General features: G+C 46.3%; 6 protein-coding genes across 10 annotated transcripts; 4 read left to right on the top strand and 2 right to left on the bottom strand.

Annotated features, from left to right (window-relative positions):
- The first annotated feature begins 161 nt into the window (after window positions 1–161).
- On the top strand, window positions 162–1,582 carry LOC117148097 (thioredoxin-T). Of its 3 annotated transcripts, none has more exons than XM_033315311.1 (3): window positions 162–240; window positions 375–939; window positions 1,007–1,582. In XM_033315311.1, exon 2 carries the CDS (start codon window positions 383–385, stop codon window positions 899–901), a length of 519 nt encoding a protein of 172 aa, XP_033171202.1. In that variant the 5' UTR covers window positions 162–240; window positions 375–382; the 3' UTR covers window positions 902–939; window positions 1,007–1,582. The 3 variants fall into 3 exon arrangements, with proteins under 3 accessions (XP_033171202.1, XP_033171201.1, XP_033171203.1); XM_033315310.1 differs by having other exon boundaries at window positions 375–943; XM_033315312.1 differs by having other exon boundaries at window positions 375–947.
- Window positions 1,583–1,651: 69 nt separating this feature from the next.
- On the bottom strand, window positions 1,652–2,973 carry LOC117148096 (U1 small nuclear ribonucleoprotein A). The gene is made up of 2 exons (XM_033315309.1): window positions 2,535–2,973; window positions 1,652–2,067 (listed from the first exon to the last, which is right to left on the bottom strand). The coding sequence occupies exons 1-2, from the start codon at window positions 2,885–2,887 to the stop codon at window positions 1,770–1,772; spliced, it is 651 nt and encodes a 216-aa protein (XP_033171200.1). The 5' UTR covers window positions 2,888–2,973; the 3' UTR covers window positions 1,652–1,769.
- Window positions 2,974–3,274: 301 nt separating this feature from the next.
- Window positions 3,275–4,811, top strand: LOC117146776 (cyclin-dependent kinase 7). The gene is made up of 2 exons (XM_033313297.1): window positions 3,275–3,436; window positions 3,508–4,811. The coding sequence occupies exons 1-2, from the start codon at window positions 3,371–3,373 to the stop codon at window positions 4,501–4,503; spliced, it is 1,062 nt and encodes a 353-aa protein (XP_033169188.1). The 5' UTR covers window positions 3,275–3,370; the 3' UTR covers window positions 4,504–4,811.
- A 99-nt stretch (window positions 4,812–4,910) lies between these two features.
- On the top strand, window positions 4,911–5,863 carry LOC117146778 (translation initiation factor IF-2). Its single transcript, XM_033313302.1, has one exon. The coding sequence runs from the start codon at window positions 5,066–5,068 to the stop codon at window positions 5,837–5,839; it is 774 nt and encodes a 257-aa protein (XP_033169193.1). The 5' UTR covers window positions 4,911–5,065; the 3' UTR covers window positions 5,840–5,863.
- Window positions 5,864–5,936: 73 nt separating this feature from the next.
- Window positions 5,937–16,037, bottom strand: LOC117146777. 3 transcript variants are annotated; one of them, XM_033313299.1, is made up of 7 exons: window positions 15,883–16,037; window positions 15,744–15,812; window positions 10,718–10,800; window positions 10,063–10,657; window positions 9,856–10,006; window positions 6,253–6,369; window positions 5,937–6,164 (listed from the first exon to the last, which is right to left on the bottom strand). In XM_033313299.1, exons 3-7 carry the CDS (start codon window positions 10,772–10,774, stop codon window positions 6,047–6,049), a joined length of 1,038 nt encoding a protein of 345 aa, XP_033169190.1. In that variant the 5' UTR covers window positions 10,775–10,800; window positions 15,744–15,812; window positions 15,883–16,037; the 3' UTR covers window positions 5,937–6,046. The 3 variants fall into 3 exon arrangements, with proteins under 3 accessions (XP_033169190.1, XP_033169191.1, XP_033169192.1); XM_033313300.1 differs by lacking the exon at window positions 15,883–16,037 and having other exon boundaries at window positions 15,744–15,831; XM_033313301.1 differs by lacking the exons at window positions 5,937–6,164; window positions 6,253–6,369; window positions 15,744–15,812; window positions 15,883–16,037 and adding an exon at window positions 9,186–9,583 and having other exon boundaries at window positions 10,718–10,789.
- On the top strand, window positions 6,648–9,173 carry LOC117146775. The gene is made up of 2 exons (XM_033313296.1): window positions 6,648–6,882; window positions 6,957–9,173. Exons 1-2 carry the CDS (start codon window positions 6,669–6,671, stop codon window positions 8,960–8,962), a joined length of 2,220 nt encoding a protein of 739 aa, XP_033169187.1. The 5' UTR covers window positions 6,648–6,668; the 3' UTR covers window positions 8,963–9,173.
- Window positions 16,038–16,655: the final 618 nt, after the last annotated feature.

The raw sequence follows: 16,655 nt of genomic DNA, 5'->3' as shown, positions 1-16,655 counted from the left end.
GCGTCGCACGAATTGCTAATGCTAATATTTTGCTTGAGTGTTGCCACAGCTGTGGTGAGTTCGTAGCAAACTCACCTCAACTCACCGCAGCACTGACATTCGAAAACACTTTTTTTCGATCCAAGTAGGCCTCAAAAATTTTGGCAAAAACTGTATATAAGACCGCCTGCCGCCCTACATTTTTCAATTCGGGCTGATATCTCGGCGAGAGCAGAAGTTGGGCTCCATTTAAATTCAAAAGTAACTAAACAAATAAGTGAAACTTTTACACAAACACGATTTTCTAAAATTTTCCTTTTTTTTTCTCTTCCCTTTTTCGCGTTTCATTTCGTTTCGTTTTTTTCTATTCGGTTTGCAACTCGTTTGGTGTTTAGTTGAAGTCATGGTGTACATAGTGCATAACAAGGACGATCTTGACCAGCAGCTAACCCTCGCCGAGGACAAGCTGGTGGTGATTGATTTCTATGCAGACTGGTGCGGACCGTGCAAGATAATAGCGCAGAAGCTGGAGGAGCTGGCTGAACAGTACTCGGACCGTGTCGTCGTGCTCAAGGTGAACGTGGACAAGAACGAGGACATCACGGTCGAATACAAAGTGAACAGCATGCCCACGTTCGTGTTCATCAAGGGCGGCGATGTGCTGGAGCTCCTCGTTGGCAGCAATATCGATAAGCTGGCCAAATTGATGGAGGAGCATGCCGGCGATTATACGTGTTCCATCGAGGATATCCTCGATACCGATGACGAATCCATTGCCGATGAGAACGCCGCCTGCAGCGACAGCGACAATGTCAATGGCAATGACAATACCAACGACAACAACAACGACAACGATGACGATGGCGATGTGATCTTTTGCGATGTGTCCGCCCACGACGAGGATGCGGTGCTGGAGCACTAGGTCAGCGCCACCACACTCCCAATATAGCAACACCATATGTATGTAAGTATGTACGATTGCCGGGGTGCATTGTGGTCACCTAACCGGACCCTGCTCCTCCTGCAGCTCATCACCATCATCATTCCGAGCCCACTCCATACGCATTCATCTATGCGTAACGAAGGAAAGCAATATGTATATATATATATATATATATACACACACACACCCATACACATAACGAGATATATATATATATATATATATATGTATGATTACACTCAACCCAGATCTATTCACTCATAATACTCATCGTTTGTGGTGCCTGAAGTACGAACGCATTACAATTGTATGCCAGAAGTTGTTGTGACGGCGGAGGAGGACTACGTTTCCAATCGATACTACATACTATACAACTCTTTCCGAGAATCCGAGGACTTGAGGGATTCGCTTAACACGCCAAAATGACGGTGGTCCTGCAGCAAGCTTGATACCCGATACGGATGCTCTATATGTATACTATACACTATACTATAAACTACACTATACTATTCTCTGTGGGCATGCACACTTAATGGAAATATGTACAATCGACCGACATAAATAATACGCATTACTAGCTGTTAGTTATAAGTTTGCCGACAAACAAATAGATGCTTAAGAGATGTACACAATAAACAGCGTGAGCAATTATAAATTCAACTATTCTGTTCTTTTGCATCGCGGGTTTTGGGCAAATGGTACAATATGGAATACTCGCAATACTCGTAGTTAATTTGTTTATCGATTTATTCTATAGTTTAAATTATAATTGAAGTTGCTGGAACGCCCGGCGATACGCATGATTGTTCTGCGTATGCGATGCGTCTGCGTGCGCTCACTACTTCTACTACTTCTTGGCGAACGTTATCTTCATGGCGTGCGTCGGCGTGATCTTGAATCCCTGCAGCGCCTCCTTGGCAGCATTGCTCTGCAGCTCGGTGGTGAACTCCACGAAGGCGATGTCGTGGCGATTCGGCACCAGGCGCACCTCCTTGAAGCCAGGGAACTGATTGAACAGCATCGACAGCATCATCTCGTTGGTCTCCTCCGGCAGATTGGTGAGGAAGAGGATCTGGTTTGGCGGCTGCTCAGTCTGTGCGTTCGGGTTCGAGTTCTCGGCGCTGCTCGGCTTCTTCTTCTTGTCCCTGTGCGAAACAGAAAAGAAGGAGTTGTGTTAGTGCGAACTGTCACGTGGAGTTGCATTCTCGAATGACTGGCATTCTTGTCCCGTTTTTTATACCATTTTTTTCGCTTAGTCATTCGAGGATGCTAAAAAACTAGAATGACTAGGCATTTTTGCGCGCAAACAACACACATTTCAAGAAACATGAATCCTTTTGCAACTGAAACTTAAATCGCATTGATTAAACTGCAAAATGGAGTTGAGAACTAAAGATATTATGAAAACTTGAGACATTTTTTGGGATGTGTCAATAATCCGGCCAAAAACTAACATTGGATAATGAGGATAATGAACGTTTTTGGCAGCAAAAAAGGAGTTGAAAAATGTGCATGAAAACATGTGTTGGTTTTCGCGAGGCAACACGGAGCAACACAAAGGTAGCACAAATGGATGAATCCAAACGGGCCACTTTAGCAATGGGATACTCACTTCTTCTCATCGGTACCCGGTGCCGGTTTCGGTGGCTTGATCTTCTTGGGGCGCTCCTTGAAGGTACCCTTTATCTTGGCCACGATATCCGAATCGGACTTGGAGTAGGCGATCTGCATGGGCTTGTCGTAGAAGGGGAAGCCCTGCATGGTGCGCAGGGCGTTCGAGGCGCTGCCTATTTCCTTGAAGATCACAAATGCCTGGCCGCGCATTTTGAGCGTTTTCAGGGCCACAATGTCCAGAATTTGGCCGAACTGCGAGAAAATCGCATAGAGCGACTTCTTCAGCTCCTCCTTCTTGATCTTCTCGTTGAGATTGTTGATGTAAATCGTCTGATTGGGTCGCATTTCCATCGTGTCGTGCGTTTTATTCACTTAATTTCACAAAAATCAACCAATTCGCTCTATATTGTTGAGTAAAAAAAAAGAAGCTGTAATCGATAGCAGAAGGCATTGTTTTGGGCATTCTATCGATATATTATCGCACTGGTGTTTGGCAGTGTTGTTAAACTGATAAACTAGCTAAAAATAGCTATAATTAAAAGTCCATCACATGCAGCTAATTTAATTTGATAGTTGTGTATTATTTGCATATTATTTATTATTTGCATAAGTTGTTAAACTATAAAATTGTGTAACAATAAGCGAGTAATGAAAACAGCTTATTTCATTATTTTTAAAACACTCTAAAATCTAGTATTTTTTTGTGGCGCGCGATAGCAGCTACCGGCGTCTATCGGCTATCGGCCATCGATAGTGTGTGCGAACTTGAATTGTTTTTAATTCGGCCTCGCAGCATTTTAGTCATTTTCGTGCTATTTATGAGGCTCTCAAACGATGCTGCCCAATGCGAATGACAAAACGGAACGCTATGCCAAGCTATCCTTCCTCGGCGAGGGTCAGGTGAGTCCGCCGCCATGGAATATCAACCAAAACGGCCATAGCAATGTGTGCATCCAACTTTCGTCCCGCAGTTTGCCACCGTTTACAAGGCGCGCGACTCGGTGACCAACCAAATTGTGGCCGTGAAGAAGATCAAGAAGGGATCGCGCGAGGATGCACGCGACGGGATCAACAGGACGGCGCTGCGTGAGATCAAGATACTGCAGGAGCTGCAGCACGAGAATGTCATTGGTTTGGTGGACGTTTTCGGTCAACTTTCGAATGTCTCGCTGGTTTTCGACTTCATGGACACGGATCTGGAGGTGATCATCAAGGATAACAAGATTATACTAACGCAGGCGAACATCAAGGCCTATGCCATCATGACGCTGAAGGGTCTGGAGTATCTGCATCTCAATTGGATACTGCACCGCGATTTGAAGCCCAACAATTTGCTGGTCAACAGCGATGGCATCCTGAAGATTGGCGATTTCGGCTTGGCCAAGTCCTTCGGCTCGCCCAATCGCATTTACACGCACCACGTGGTCACACGCTGGTATCGTTCGCCCGAATTGCTCTTCGGCGCCCGGCAATATGGCACCGGTGTGGATATGTGGGCAGTTGGCTGCATTTTGGCGGAACTTATGCTGCGGGTGCCGTTCATGCCGGGCGACTCGGATCTGGATCAGCTGACTCGGATCTTTTCCACACTGGGCACACCCACGGATGCCGACTGGCCGCATTTGAGCAAACTGCACGACTATCTGCAGTTCCGCAACTTTCCGGGCACACCACTGGACAATATCTTCACCGCCGCGGGCAATGACTTGATCCACCTGATGCAGCGCCTGTTTGCCATGAATCCGCTGCGGCGCGTGTCCTGCCGCGAGGCACTGAGCATGCCGTATTTCGCTAACAAACCGGCACCCACAGTGGGTCCCAAGTTGCCCATGCCGTCGGCCATTCTGGCCGCCAAGGAGGGCGCCAATCCGCAGGCCGGCGAAGCGAAGCCCGCGCTCAAGCGCAAGCTGGTCGAGACTACGGTGAGGGGCAATGGATTGGCGCAGAAGAAGCGGCTGCAGTTCTAGCACACACACACACTTTCCATTATAACTTTGATGTTTGTGATCGCGTTACGTTGTTCACCGCAGACATGAAGGCTTAAGGATGCATTGCATCCTTGACACGTTTCCTCATATACCTTAAATACTTATAACTTACCATTGAGTTAGCTTACTTCTTCAGTCGTCTGCGCAACTGCAAAAGCTCCAATCCATTCTAATTGATATGAATTTGTCTCGCTTGGCAAACCTTTTCGCCACCACCCAACATGAGTAGTTAGGACTATGCTTAAGATGATTGAGGATGCTCTATTAAAGATGTGATTCAAAGCGAGCGAGAATTGAGTGGTTAATTGTCCGTTGTGGGAACCCACATAGTACATAGGATCCTGGTAGGTTGTGCGAAAGCTGTTCCACTGCACGCTACCGTATTTATATTTCTGACAACCCATTTGGTAACCAAGTCAATCGACGCACATATGAAACTCTCGAAATTCTCAGCGCTCGTTTCGGTCCGTGTTTTGGTTTTTTTTTTTGCTAGTGTAACTCAAGATTTGCCGTATTTGGTGTTCCTATTTGGTGTGAGACCATGTTGAAGGCGCAGCAGCTGATGGCCAGGGACCAACAGGCGGCCAGGGCGAAGGAGGAGGCGCGTCGCAAGCGCGCCGAAATGCGCCAAAGCTATGGTAACAAGTTCTCCAGCATAAATCTGCACAGGATGCGCCAGAAGCAGACAACCAGTGCCGGCGATGCTGCCCACAGCAAGAAGGCGCCGGTGGAAACCAATGCCGATGCGCCGGCAATGCCGACGACGAATGAGAAGGATGACCCCACACTGCGTCGCATCGCCTCCAGTTTTGAGCACGTGCGGGATTTGGTCAGCGGCAGCACCGTCGCCTTGCCCCTGGAGGATGGCGAGGATGACGCTCGCGAGGAGCGCACCGAGGTGCTCATCTGTAGTCAGACAATGCCGCCACCCGATGAGCTGCCCGTTGACTTGCCATCTCCTGGCAAATCTGAGACGGAGTGGGAGCCCGAGCTCCAGTCGCAGTTCCATCTGGAACCTGAACCGCAGCCTCATCCGGAGCCCCCCAGCACAGACACTGCTGCTGCTGCCCAGATCGCTGAATTGACGGCATCAGTCATGTCGTCCAAAGTAATGCCCGATTTGCCGCCCACCGAATCGCGGGCCTTCGAACGCTGGCAGCATCTGGGCAGCACGGTATCCGCACTTTTCCGCGCCCGGCGGAACATCGACACCGCCGAGTCGCCGATGGCGCAGACCCGACGACTGCGCGAGCAGCGCGAGCTGCTCGAGGCCTTCACCCGACCCTTTCTGTACGACGCCTACAGGCGGGAGTAAGTGGCTAGTGGTGCCGCCTGCGAACCGAAACTGAAAGCCCAACAAACGGAGGCCCCCGAGGCCAAGCCATTGAAATTCAAACAATTCAGAGTGTGTCTTCGATTAAATTCAATTCATTGGATCTCGCATCTCGCATCTCGCATCTCGCATCTCGCATCCTCCTCATGGGCAATGGGTGGGCAGCACAGCTGTGGCTCGCAGTCCGTCTTAGTAGCAGCGGCATCTGTCCGGCGGACACTCCGATTCGTAGTTGAGGCACTTGTCCAAGCAGTAGGTGTCAGCTCCATCCTGTCCAGCATACTCGCCAATGGCCACGCACTCCTGACTGCGCAATGGATATGGGTTTAGATTCGGAATTGGTTGCATGTTGCTATGTATCCAGGTAGATAGATACATATTATGTGCATACTTACGGACATTGGCAGGCGTCCTCCGGACAATTGGGCGGATAGCGCAGGCAGTTGATCTCGCACCAGTTGTCGATGCCCGGCAAGGTACGGAACGCTGGGGCGCCGATGCACTTCTGGTCACTAAAAGAGAGCAATAACAAGAGTTCCATGATGCTAATAACTAACTAGGAACTACTGGGTTGCTCTGGAAATGGCATCGCAGCAGTCCTTGAGTACCCGGCGTCCGGCTGTCAAGTCCAATTGAAGCACCAGCTGTTAATTTCACTCAGTCAGTCGACTAGAACAGTGCTCCCACTCCCAATATCGGGTCTATTATATACTATTTTTTAAGGCGGACATTACAATCGAACCGAACACAAACCGAAGGCCACATATATATAGCAGATGTCGCAATAGATCGCTGGATAGGAGCAACCAGCATGAATCGCAATCGAAACAACCAGATACGCCAGATAGATCGCGGTCAGGAGGGACTGCCGCAAGTCATCCACATGCAGGGACTGCCACAGGTTCAGTTGGGCGGCGACCAGGGTAACCAGTTTGGCAATGAACAAGCGCCGGGCAACCAGAATGTCCGTCGCAAGACCACCTACACCAGAACGGAGATGCTGTCGCGTGGCCTGCCCACCACCAGTAAGTTCCGTCCAACATACAGATCTCAGATTTTTTCTTCTTATTTTCTTTATTTTTCCTTTTTTTTTGTTCAGCTCAAAACACCAATCGTTCGGCTCGAAACTGCACCACAGCTGTGCGGGATTGGAGCAGTCAACTGTCGCCCAGACATCGCTACACACAACCATCGAAGTCCGGAATACCGGTCTCTCCGTTGTTACCAAGCACGCAGGCCACCAATAAGAACATCATCACTGCCAGCCGGCAGCGGAGCTTCCTGCCCCGAGTGGCCAAATTGCCGAACCGAGCGGACAAGTCGCCGGGGATGAACCAATATCGCGAGGCTCGGACCACTGAGGTCGCGCTGGAGCAGTCTCAGCTGCCGTTGGGCAATCACAAGGCTACAAGGCATTTGATGAATACGCCGCATGACAGCGAGAGCAGCATTCTGGTGGCCGGCACTGAAGATAAGCTGATAAGCGACAGCTTCAGCTCCATGGAGCACGACAAGATCAAGCTGGCCAAGGCCATTCGCCTGCCGGATGATGGGAACAAGAGCTTCGTCTATGTGTGCAAGCCGGTGAAGAAGGTCAAAGCTCTGCTGACTGCCAGAAAATTGCGCGCTAGCTGCGAGCACTTGAATGGCCTGAAGCAGGGCGAGTTCTGCCTGCAGGACCAGGAGACATTCAAGCTACAGAGGACCATTTCCGAGGAGGCTCTGTGCAGCCGAGGCGCCGGCGAGGGATACACCCTCTCGCCGGTCGAGGGCCCGGGCCAGAGCACATCGACCACCTCCAGCCAGTTGGACAGTCCCACATTGGCGGCCATGCTGCAGCGCCAGCAGCAATTCGATTCCAAGACGGCTTGCAGTCAGGACCGCTTGAGGATGCAATTGGAGGAGGTGTGCCACAGGCACAACCACCAGCGCCAGCTGGAGAAGGATCAGTACGAGAAGGAGCAGCACCAATTGGAAATGGATCAGGTTTCAAAGAAGCTGCCCGTCCTGCAGCATGAGATACACATGCTGCATCAGGTGAGCGAAAAACTGGAGGCGACACTGAGGGCCTCCAATATACCCAAGCCGCGAAGCACCGTAATCATCGCGGATATAAGCCGGCAATCCTCCGGCCGTTTCTACACACCGCGCACCAGTCCCATTCAGTTGGACGAGCTGCCCATTAGGAAACTGGGCTGCGTACGCGTGGTACACATACCAGCCATTGAGATGCGGGCACGCATCATGGGCAGCTTGTGCCATTTGGGCTTGGTCCAAGAGTTCCGCATCGAGACCAAAACGCTCAACGAGCTGAAGACGGCGGATGAGTCGCAATGCTTCTATTTGCCAGCTCCCAAAGAGGAACCGCCAGTGGTCAAGCTCAACGAGGATGATCCGCTGCAGTGCACCAGCTTTCGCCAGTTGCGCGAGAATCCGAATATGCTGCTAAAGCAACTGCGACAGGTGCCCGGCACTGGGCGATCCTTCAATCTGTTGGACCAGGACACCATGTTCTTCAATAGTCTGGCCTATGCGGACTCAAAAGCCTTGGGTGCCAACACCGCCGAACAGCTCGAGGTGGCCACACGCGAAACGGGCGGCGGTGGAGCAACTATGGCCCATTATGGCGGAGCCATTGCCTATTCACGCCTCTCGGTGCGTGTCAACGAAGTGGGCGCGGCGGTTGCCGCTGCACTGCAATCAGAAGAGCAGGGCGATCGTCTAACTGAATGCCCTGGCCAGGTGAACAATCACACTCAAACGGACGTGGAATTGCCCGGGTTGGAGAAAATGCTAGAACCGGAATCGGATATCAGTTCACCGGACTTTACACCCAATCCCAGTCCCAGGTCGATGAAGCGAATGAAACTGGTGGAGGCGAAAGACGAAGTGCGCGAGCAGGACGCGATGGAACCCAATCTCAATCCGAGACCAAAGAAGACCAGGAAAGTAATCCATCGAAGAGCACCCGACCCACCCGTTCGCTGTGACTTGGAGCCCAAGGTGCGATTGAAGGTGTTCAAAACCGTGTTGGTGGGAATGGTCCAAATCGCTGTTATACTAGTTCTCATCATGGCCATCGGCTCCCCGGATATTATCTGCTGAGCTACACGACCACCGAAACATTTCCAAGATGCCGTAGAAAAAGGAGTAGGAAATGCAGAAGTAGGAGAATGGCGACAAAAGCAAGAAGCGGGAAAAGCACCGATAACCGATTCGGTGTTTGATTTCACATTATTTTCGAATTTATTGTTTTCTTAATGGGCCCAAGCGAAGCCAAGTCAGTTATAAATAAAATTTCATGTGTATTGCAAACCGTTAGCACTTAAGGCATTTCGATTCCCATTCGAATCTGTATCGGTTAAGCGAAGCGGTTAAAAAAAAAGCATTTCTATAGGTTTTAAGTTTATTCAAGCATTTCTTTATGTACAGCAGTGCTTGTGTGTGTGTGTGTGTGCGTGTGTGTACCATAACCGTTTCAAATCTTAAATGTAGGCGGTCGAGAAATTTACCTTTACCCGTTACTCGTTTGAACTCTGACCCGATTCGGGCGGGAATCCATCCGAGCGCGGGCGTGTAGCTGTTTCGACTAGGGCTAGAAAAACGTGAACGAATCGGTTTGCAAGCGGGTAGCGGGTAAGCGGTTTAAAGCAGGTAATCGGGTAAGCTGTTTAGCGGGCAGGCGGCTTAGCCTTGCCTTGTTTGCGTGCATGCCGCGTGGCATTGCTAGAAACCAAAGCAAGAGTTAAAATCGTGTTCGCACACATTTTGTTAGAGAAAGAACAGCGAGATGGTTCAATAAAGCGGAAACGGTAAAGTACCGGTAAAGGAGTGAAGTGAAACGGTTAATAAGTAACTAAAGCAGAAGGAATAGCAGCTGGGAGATAATAGAACCCAATAAACTGAATACAAAAGGAAAACAGAGTGGAAAACAGAGAGCTTAAGTCCTTGGTATTGAAATCCTTAGAACTGAGAAACATAGCGTATGCTTTACTTACCGCACAATAAGTGGAAAGATGTTGTTGTCCGCCGGAGCACGATAGTCCCGATAATAGAGCAGATATGGCGACTTGTTGTTCACGAAAAGCGGTGGAACACCGCCGCCGGTGTTCGAAACGATCGCCACATCCGCACAATTACGGAATGTCTCTGTGGTAATGGGATGTATCTACAACATGCCTCGAAAGTATCTCAACTCTGCTCACCTGCCTTGCCGCAGCCCACGGCCTCGGTGCCATTGGCGCAGGTGCCCCACATGTTGGCCGTATAGTAGGTCCACTGGAGGACGCACTGCGTGCAGGTGACATATGGCGGCAAACGCACCTTGTATCGGAATATGTCCTTCTTTTTGGCATCGCGCGGTATCAGATACCGATGCTCCCGACTGCCCGAAATGAGCAACGGATAACGATCGAAGCACTGCTGAGTCGCCTCCTGTCGCGGATTGTTGTTCGGACAGAGGAACATCTCGAAGCGGCCATAATGATTGGCAGTCAGCTCCACCTCCACATCGATGGTCTGGCCGGCGGTGTAGTAGCGGGAGATGATGCCCTTGGCGTACTGACCACCAGCCTCGTGCGGCCTGGGCGACTTGACGTGGTAGGCATCGCCGCAGACACCGCAGCGTCCCTTGTTTCGCTCCCATTGCACCGCATAGCCGCCGCAGAAGAGCTCGTTGTCATTGTAGTTCACCGGATTGGGATAGCCGAATCGCCACATGGCATTCCTGGCCGGCGGATCCATTAGGCGACCATGTCCACGCACCGATCCCACCAGCTGCATCAGCACCACAAATCCCAGCTGCAAACGAGCGGTCAAGCATTTTGGCTAGCTAAAAGGAACAGGGCGTTGACTACTTACCACGCCCACTTTCAGCAATACGCCCATTCTGGCGGCTGTCAAGTGTCGCATCGCCATGCCAGATTTTTCAGATGTCCAGTTGCCTAGAAAGAAGCAACGACGTGCAACATGATATATAGTGCGGCAGATAGAGCGCTTTAAACCGAATGCATTTTGATCAGCTCAAACGGGTTTTTTTTGGTCCTCAGCAAACAGTGGAACGCAATTTGCGTAGAATATTATTAATAACTTATTAATAACTATGTAATCATAGCTCATTTACAATACCATAACCTATTGAAGTTGCCTCGCTTTTCAGATCCTTTCGCAACACTGTGCGCAGCCTTTGTTGCATTGAGTGCTTAAAATACTAGCAATTTATTGTCAACACTCAAGATTTTTGAACCAAACCTAGGCTGCTTTATCCTTAAGATGCCTCACTTTTTAGCCAATCTTGCACCACTGTGCGCAGCACTTGGTGCATTGAGTGCAGATTGCAAGGACGTCCACCTGATCCGCTTTTCGACTTTATGGCCGCTGCCCTTTATAAATAAATTCATGCCCACACACACATGGGCACAATCTGGACCCAGACAGACGGGGATAAATGCGAGTGAATTTGCCACTTTTTGTTTAAATATCATCCTTTTTTTGCCCCCCCCCCCTTTAAGGCTTATCTTTTATGTTAAACATGTTTGCTCGCTTGTCAGGGCGTTGGAAAAAAAGGTAAGAAAGGTAAGAAAAACTAGTAATGAAACGCAAGGGAACCAGACTGTCAATGGATAAATTTGCTGCCTAAGGTGTAGGATTTTTTTATTTTCAATTTCGAACATTACTTTTAATGGCATCATCTATGTGTGTATGTATGTATGTATGTGGCTTACGCACATTCGCAGTCGCCGGAAGGGAAATCCAATCTGTGGCAAAAACGGGTTTACGCCGGGCACTTGAACTTGGTCCGGCCCCCAACGAAATCAAAATATGCAGATGATTTCTGCGCTAAAAATATATGTGCATTGGCTCGCGTTCGAAGCTCATTAAAAGCCAAGGGTGCACTGGTAGAAAAAATGGGTGGAATTATGATTTTGAGATTAAAGTATTACAGAAAGAAGGAATGCCATCACTCGAAGTACTAATACTTCTACTACTATTGCTACTCTTACTACTACTAATACTTCTATTACTACTACTACTAATACTACTACTCATACTTCTATTACTAACACTACTACTACTACTACTCATACTTCTATTACTAACACTACTTCTACTACAACTACTACTCATACTTCTATTACTAACACTACTACTACTACTACTCATACTTCTATTACTAACACTACTACTACTACTACTCATACTTCTATTACTAACACTACTACTCTTACCACTACTGTTTCTACTACTTCTACTGTTATTTCTTCTTCTACTACTACTATTACTATAATTCTACTACTAATATTACTTCAACAGCTTCTACTAATACTTTTACTACTACTACTTCATTTCTCTCAGTGCGCTTTGATTTAGTCGCAATTTTAATGCCCAGCATTCTAGACTCATCAAGCCAACTCTCTCGATACATATGTAGGTATTTTTATGTATATATATATATAGCTGATAAACAAATTGGTCTGATACCAAAACTATAACCATACATTCCGTAGTATTTTAGTAAATATTTTCTTGCTGTCGCTGTTTTTGGCCTTTTTGGCCATTGACTCTGTGGCGGCCGTAAACTTGGTTATTTAACGATACGCAATTATAACATTTACAGGGAGTTTCAAGGGTGGAGGGGGGTGGTGGTGGATTCATAAGGAAATTGACAGTAAACGTGATTTTATAACTCATCAATTTATGAATAATATATTGATTTTTTCATCGCATTTCAATGATGATGTTCGTCAGCCCAAGCTAAAAGTTGGCAAGGAGTAAAACAAAACCGCACGGTGACTGATGGTTTGGTCGCCAAGGGGTTAAATCTAAGGAAACCTTAACCCATGTTCAATCAAGCTTAAAATAAGTGCATATATATATTATGAAATTTATTTTAAATGATAGCAAATATGCAGCATGAAATGCCAAATGCTGCATGTAAATTATGCAATTGATCATTAGGTTTATGGGCAGAGCCTTAAGGGGTTAAGGCTCGCTGTGATTAACCCCCGAGCAGCCAATTTTTGTCGTCTACGTAATTAGGCAGGAGTGCTTGCCTTTTAATTGGGCCGCCGAAATCAATAAGCGACCAGGCGGAAACTGCCTGGCGTTAAATGAGCGTGTTGCACGACAAAGTGAAATTCGAGGAGGAAAACCAAAACTAAAGGGAGCGGGAGGGCGGGGCAGTGCAGCATGATGTGGCAGGAAAAATCAGGGAAACAAAAACGTCCTTGCAAAAGCGTAGGGTTCATCATAATTGTCGGGCGAACGCCGATCGGCAGCGATTAATTGAAAACCCAGACGGAAATTAAGTTGTAAATTAAGCAAATTGCACAGCCTCGAAAAGAAAAAAAACAAAAAAAAAAAAAAAGGGCCCACCAATGCTGTTTTATTGGCACTGCGTGTGTTTTCGTTACGCAAGCGACTTAAACGTTTAAGCCCTTTGGCGAAAAGAAAAAAATACGCAGCAGGAGGCATCGAATGAAGTGCAAAAAGCGGAATGTACTTAATGTACTCCATATCACCTTATGCAATCGTCAAAAAAAAAAAAGAAAAAACAGAAGACTCAAGTAATAAAGTTGTCAAAAGATGGAAAACAGGGGTTCAAAATACAGCAACGTCCTTAACAAATTACTAACCCTTTAGAGGCAATATGAAATTAACAAATTCGTCACATAGATACGAGCAGAGTCAATTATCTCTTCCGTTTTGCCAAATGAAACAAACCGATTGTTAATTATTATGGCGCCCAACGCGAGCTGAGTAATCAAGTGTATAGAAAAGGCAGACAAAAGCGTTTCTCGCCGAATGGGCGACATGAATAAATCACAGATAATGATAATGATATTGATACGCATTATAATGTGAACGCCATCGTCACCAAGCGATTTTTCGTACGAGTCACGATTCTGTAAGCGGCATGACAAATTGATCATCCGCGTTTTTAAGACGCCTTTTTTTCTTTTTTTCTTTATTTATTTTTTTTTTTTTTGGAGGTCGGGTCGCCAAAAAAAAAAAAATTAGAGATTGATTCAGCTGATTTGCAAACTGGAACTGTCGCATGTGTAAGTCAGTCTATAGAAACGTTCTTTTGGCATTTCTACCTCTTAATTGCGTGGAAAAAAAAAAAAATTTAGATACTAAGTGATTGTTTTGGATATGTATCTATTTTGTTGTTGATTAAACACCTTCTTTTATGACCTTTTCCAAGGCACTTAGGGCAGGAACATCTAATTCGAATTTTCCCTGATTTTGGAACCTTAATGTTGCGATTTAATTTACATTTGGTGTTTTGGTTTTATTGATAGATCGAGGTGATTTCTGGCTCATGGTACTTAGGTGTCCCACTCAATGGCCTGAGCTCATCGCGCTTTTCAATCACGTCGGCCAACATGCAAAGCGTGGAGGCATCAAACATGCGTACATTTTGTAATCAAGACACAGAGGCTTTCAATCGATCGCTGATCGCTGATCCAATCGAATTGAATCGAATTGAATCGAATCGTATGGAATCAATGCTATTTGGACAGCCGCCTTGAAGCCAAGAAAAATGTGTCATTGTGTCAATTGGAGCGGCGATGTCCAGAAACCAACCGCAAATGAATCAAACGAAAACAAATGGGCCAATTAATGGCCCAGAATCGAGATTTTCGGCTCAAATGCACAGAGAGTGAGAGAGCAAATAGTTAGCCACGTTATCCAGTTTGGTGTCTGATATTTCCGTTTTGAAATCTCTTTTGTATTTTAATTTACGAGCAATCGACGGGCGTGGGAACAAACTCTTTTGAACTCTTTTTTATATATATATTTATTATTTTTTTAACTGGAATCCTTACTACCTTTTGGCATTAAAAAGTTTTAATTGCTGGTCGCCAAGCGTCGAAAGTCAGTTTTGGAATGGCCATCGACATGCCTACCACACGATGCACTGCAAGAAACGTGCCTGCGATTGCAAATGCATCGTCTGCATTTAGGAAAGTACAAGTAATTAAATAGAAAGTTGCAATTGAAAACGAAAACGTCTTGCGCAACAAATGGAATAATTTCAACTTTTGCTTTCTATCGAGCCAAAAGCCAAAAAGGCCGAGCTCCCAAAAAAGGGGAGCCCACCAACGTGATACCCATGCCATTGGGGCTTGTTCACAGGCAACAATAATAATAAAAAAATGTAAATAAAAAAAAAAATCAAAATAAAACCAATGAAAACACTCAGAGTTGGATTTTCGGTTACTCAGAGCTCATTGAAATGCAGCCATCGGCCCCAAGGCCCCAATAGCGGGTTCTATGCCACTAACTGCACTTGGCCCCCCATTTTGGCATGCCGATCAGGTAATCTGCCCACTTTTCACTCCCACCGACCGGCACTTGTGAGCTGGAATTGTGCGTTACTCGTCGCATTCGGGGCTAATTCGATTCTTTGGCATGACAGCTGAGCAAATCGCGAGGCAAAATAAACAAAAATCAGAAGAAAAAAAAAAAAAAAAAAAAATTAAAGAAACAACAATCTGGGCAAAAGGAGCTGGCGAAATTGTGGAACAAGTGCATTCTGCCGCCAGGTGTCGCTGAACTCCTAATCATTTTCGAACACGTTCTTTCGAAACGCTTTCTGTTCACTTTTATGTGGTAGTATTTTGTGCATAAAAACGCGGTTCACTTGCGTTATTTTAATTTCATTTTAATTGCAGTCAGGCGTCAATTTGTGCTTTAAACTTAAAAATAATTTGAGAGTTCTTAAAAGGAAGTGCCAATTTTAAGTTGAAGTTGCTAGCTTTACTTTTTTTTGCGTTGCTTTGTCATTCGTCTTTTTTACTTAATTAATTTGCAGTCAAAACTCACTTAAAAAATAGTTTCCACTCATTGTTGCCCATAAACTTGAACTTGAGTAAATTACCTGAATATTTTTGTGTAATTTACGCTGCACTTAAAATTTTTCACGCACACACAGGAATACCAAGAGAAACTTCAAAAAAAAAAAATGCAAACAGTGAAATTTTAATTCGATTTTAAAAACAATTTCAAAATTTCTGTACACTTCAGATGGCGAAATCCTGCAAGCCGGCTTGCGTGGGCGTTTCGGCGGCGTGGGCGTGGCGCAGTGTGCGTGTATAGAAAGTGTGTGTGTGTGCGTGTGTATTGGGGTGTGTGTATCGCGTGCTTTGCGTTTGCGCAGTGGCAACGTTCTGAGTTCGTTTGCCGCTCGGCGATCGAATTTCAACGCAATTTCACTGCGCGGTACGGCGGCAGAGCTGCGGCAGCGACGCCCAACAACAATAACAACAACAACATGAGCATCAAGGCAAAAACAAATACAACATGCAGACATATACGCTTCAAAGTACCAACTTAAAGCAATATCACCACTTAAAGGATCTGAGAATATACTTAGCATATTCGCTTTCAAAAGGATATTAAAATATTTTGGAAACATTTTAAGATTTAGCTAGATTTATATATCTAATTTTAAGATACTCTTTCTTACAAAATGCTTTAACAAAAAACATTTAAATTTGTATTCAAAAAGTTATATTATTCACAAGATTTTTATTTTCTTTTTTTTATTTTTCTTTTATCATTCCTGAAAAGAGTTTTCGATTGGCGTAAGGGTATTCAGAAATCGACTTTTCACTGCCCACTTCCTATCTTGTTTTTATTTTAATATTGGCCACGCAGCGTCGTCAGCGTCGGCGTCGACGTCGCTGCCGCTGTCGCTGCCGCTGCGCATGCGCAATGCGTTGGTTTCGCTGCTGCTGCTTCATTGGCCAGCACGAGTTGCTGGGTTTTTTCTCACTGTGCATGCGCCTCT

This window comes from Drosophila mauritiana, chromosome X (assembly GCF_004382145.1).
Source record: "Drosophila mauritiana strain mau12 chromosome X, ASM438214v1, whole genome shotgun sequence".
Classification (NCBI taxonomy): Eukaryota; Metazoa; Arthropoda; class Insecta; order Diptera; family Drosophilidae; genus Drosophila; species Drosophila mauritiana.
The sequence above is the reverse complement of the archived record's forward strand: the minus strand, read 5'-3'. Positions and strand labels throughout refer to the sequence as shown.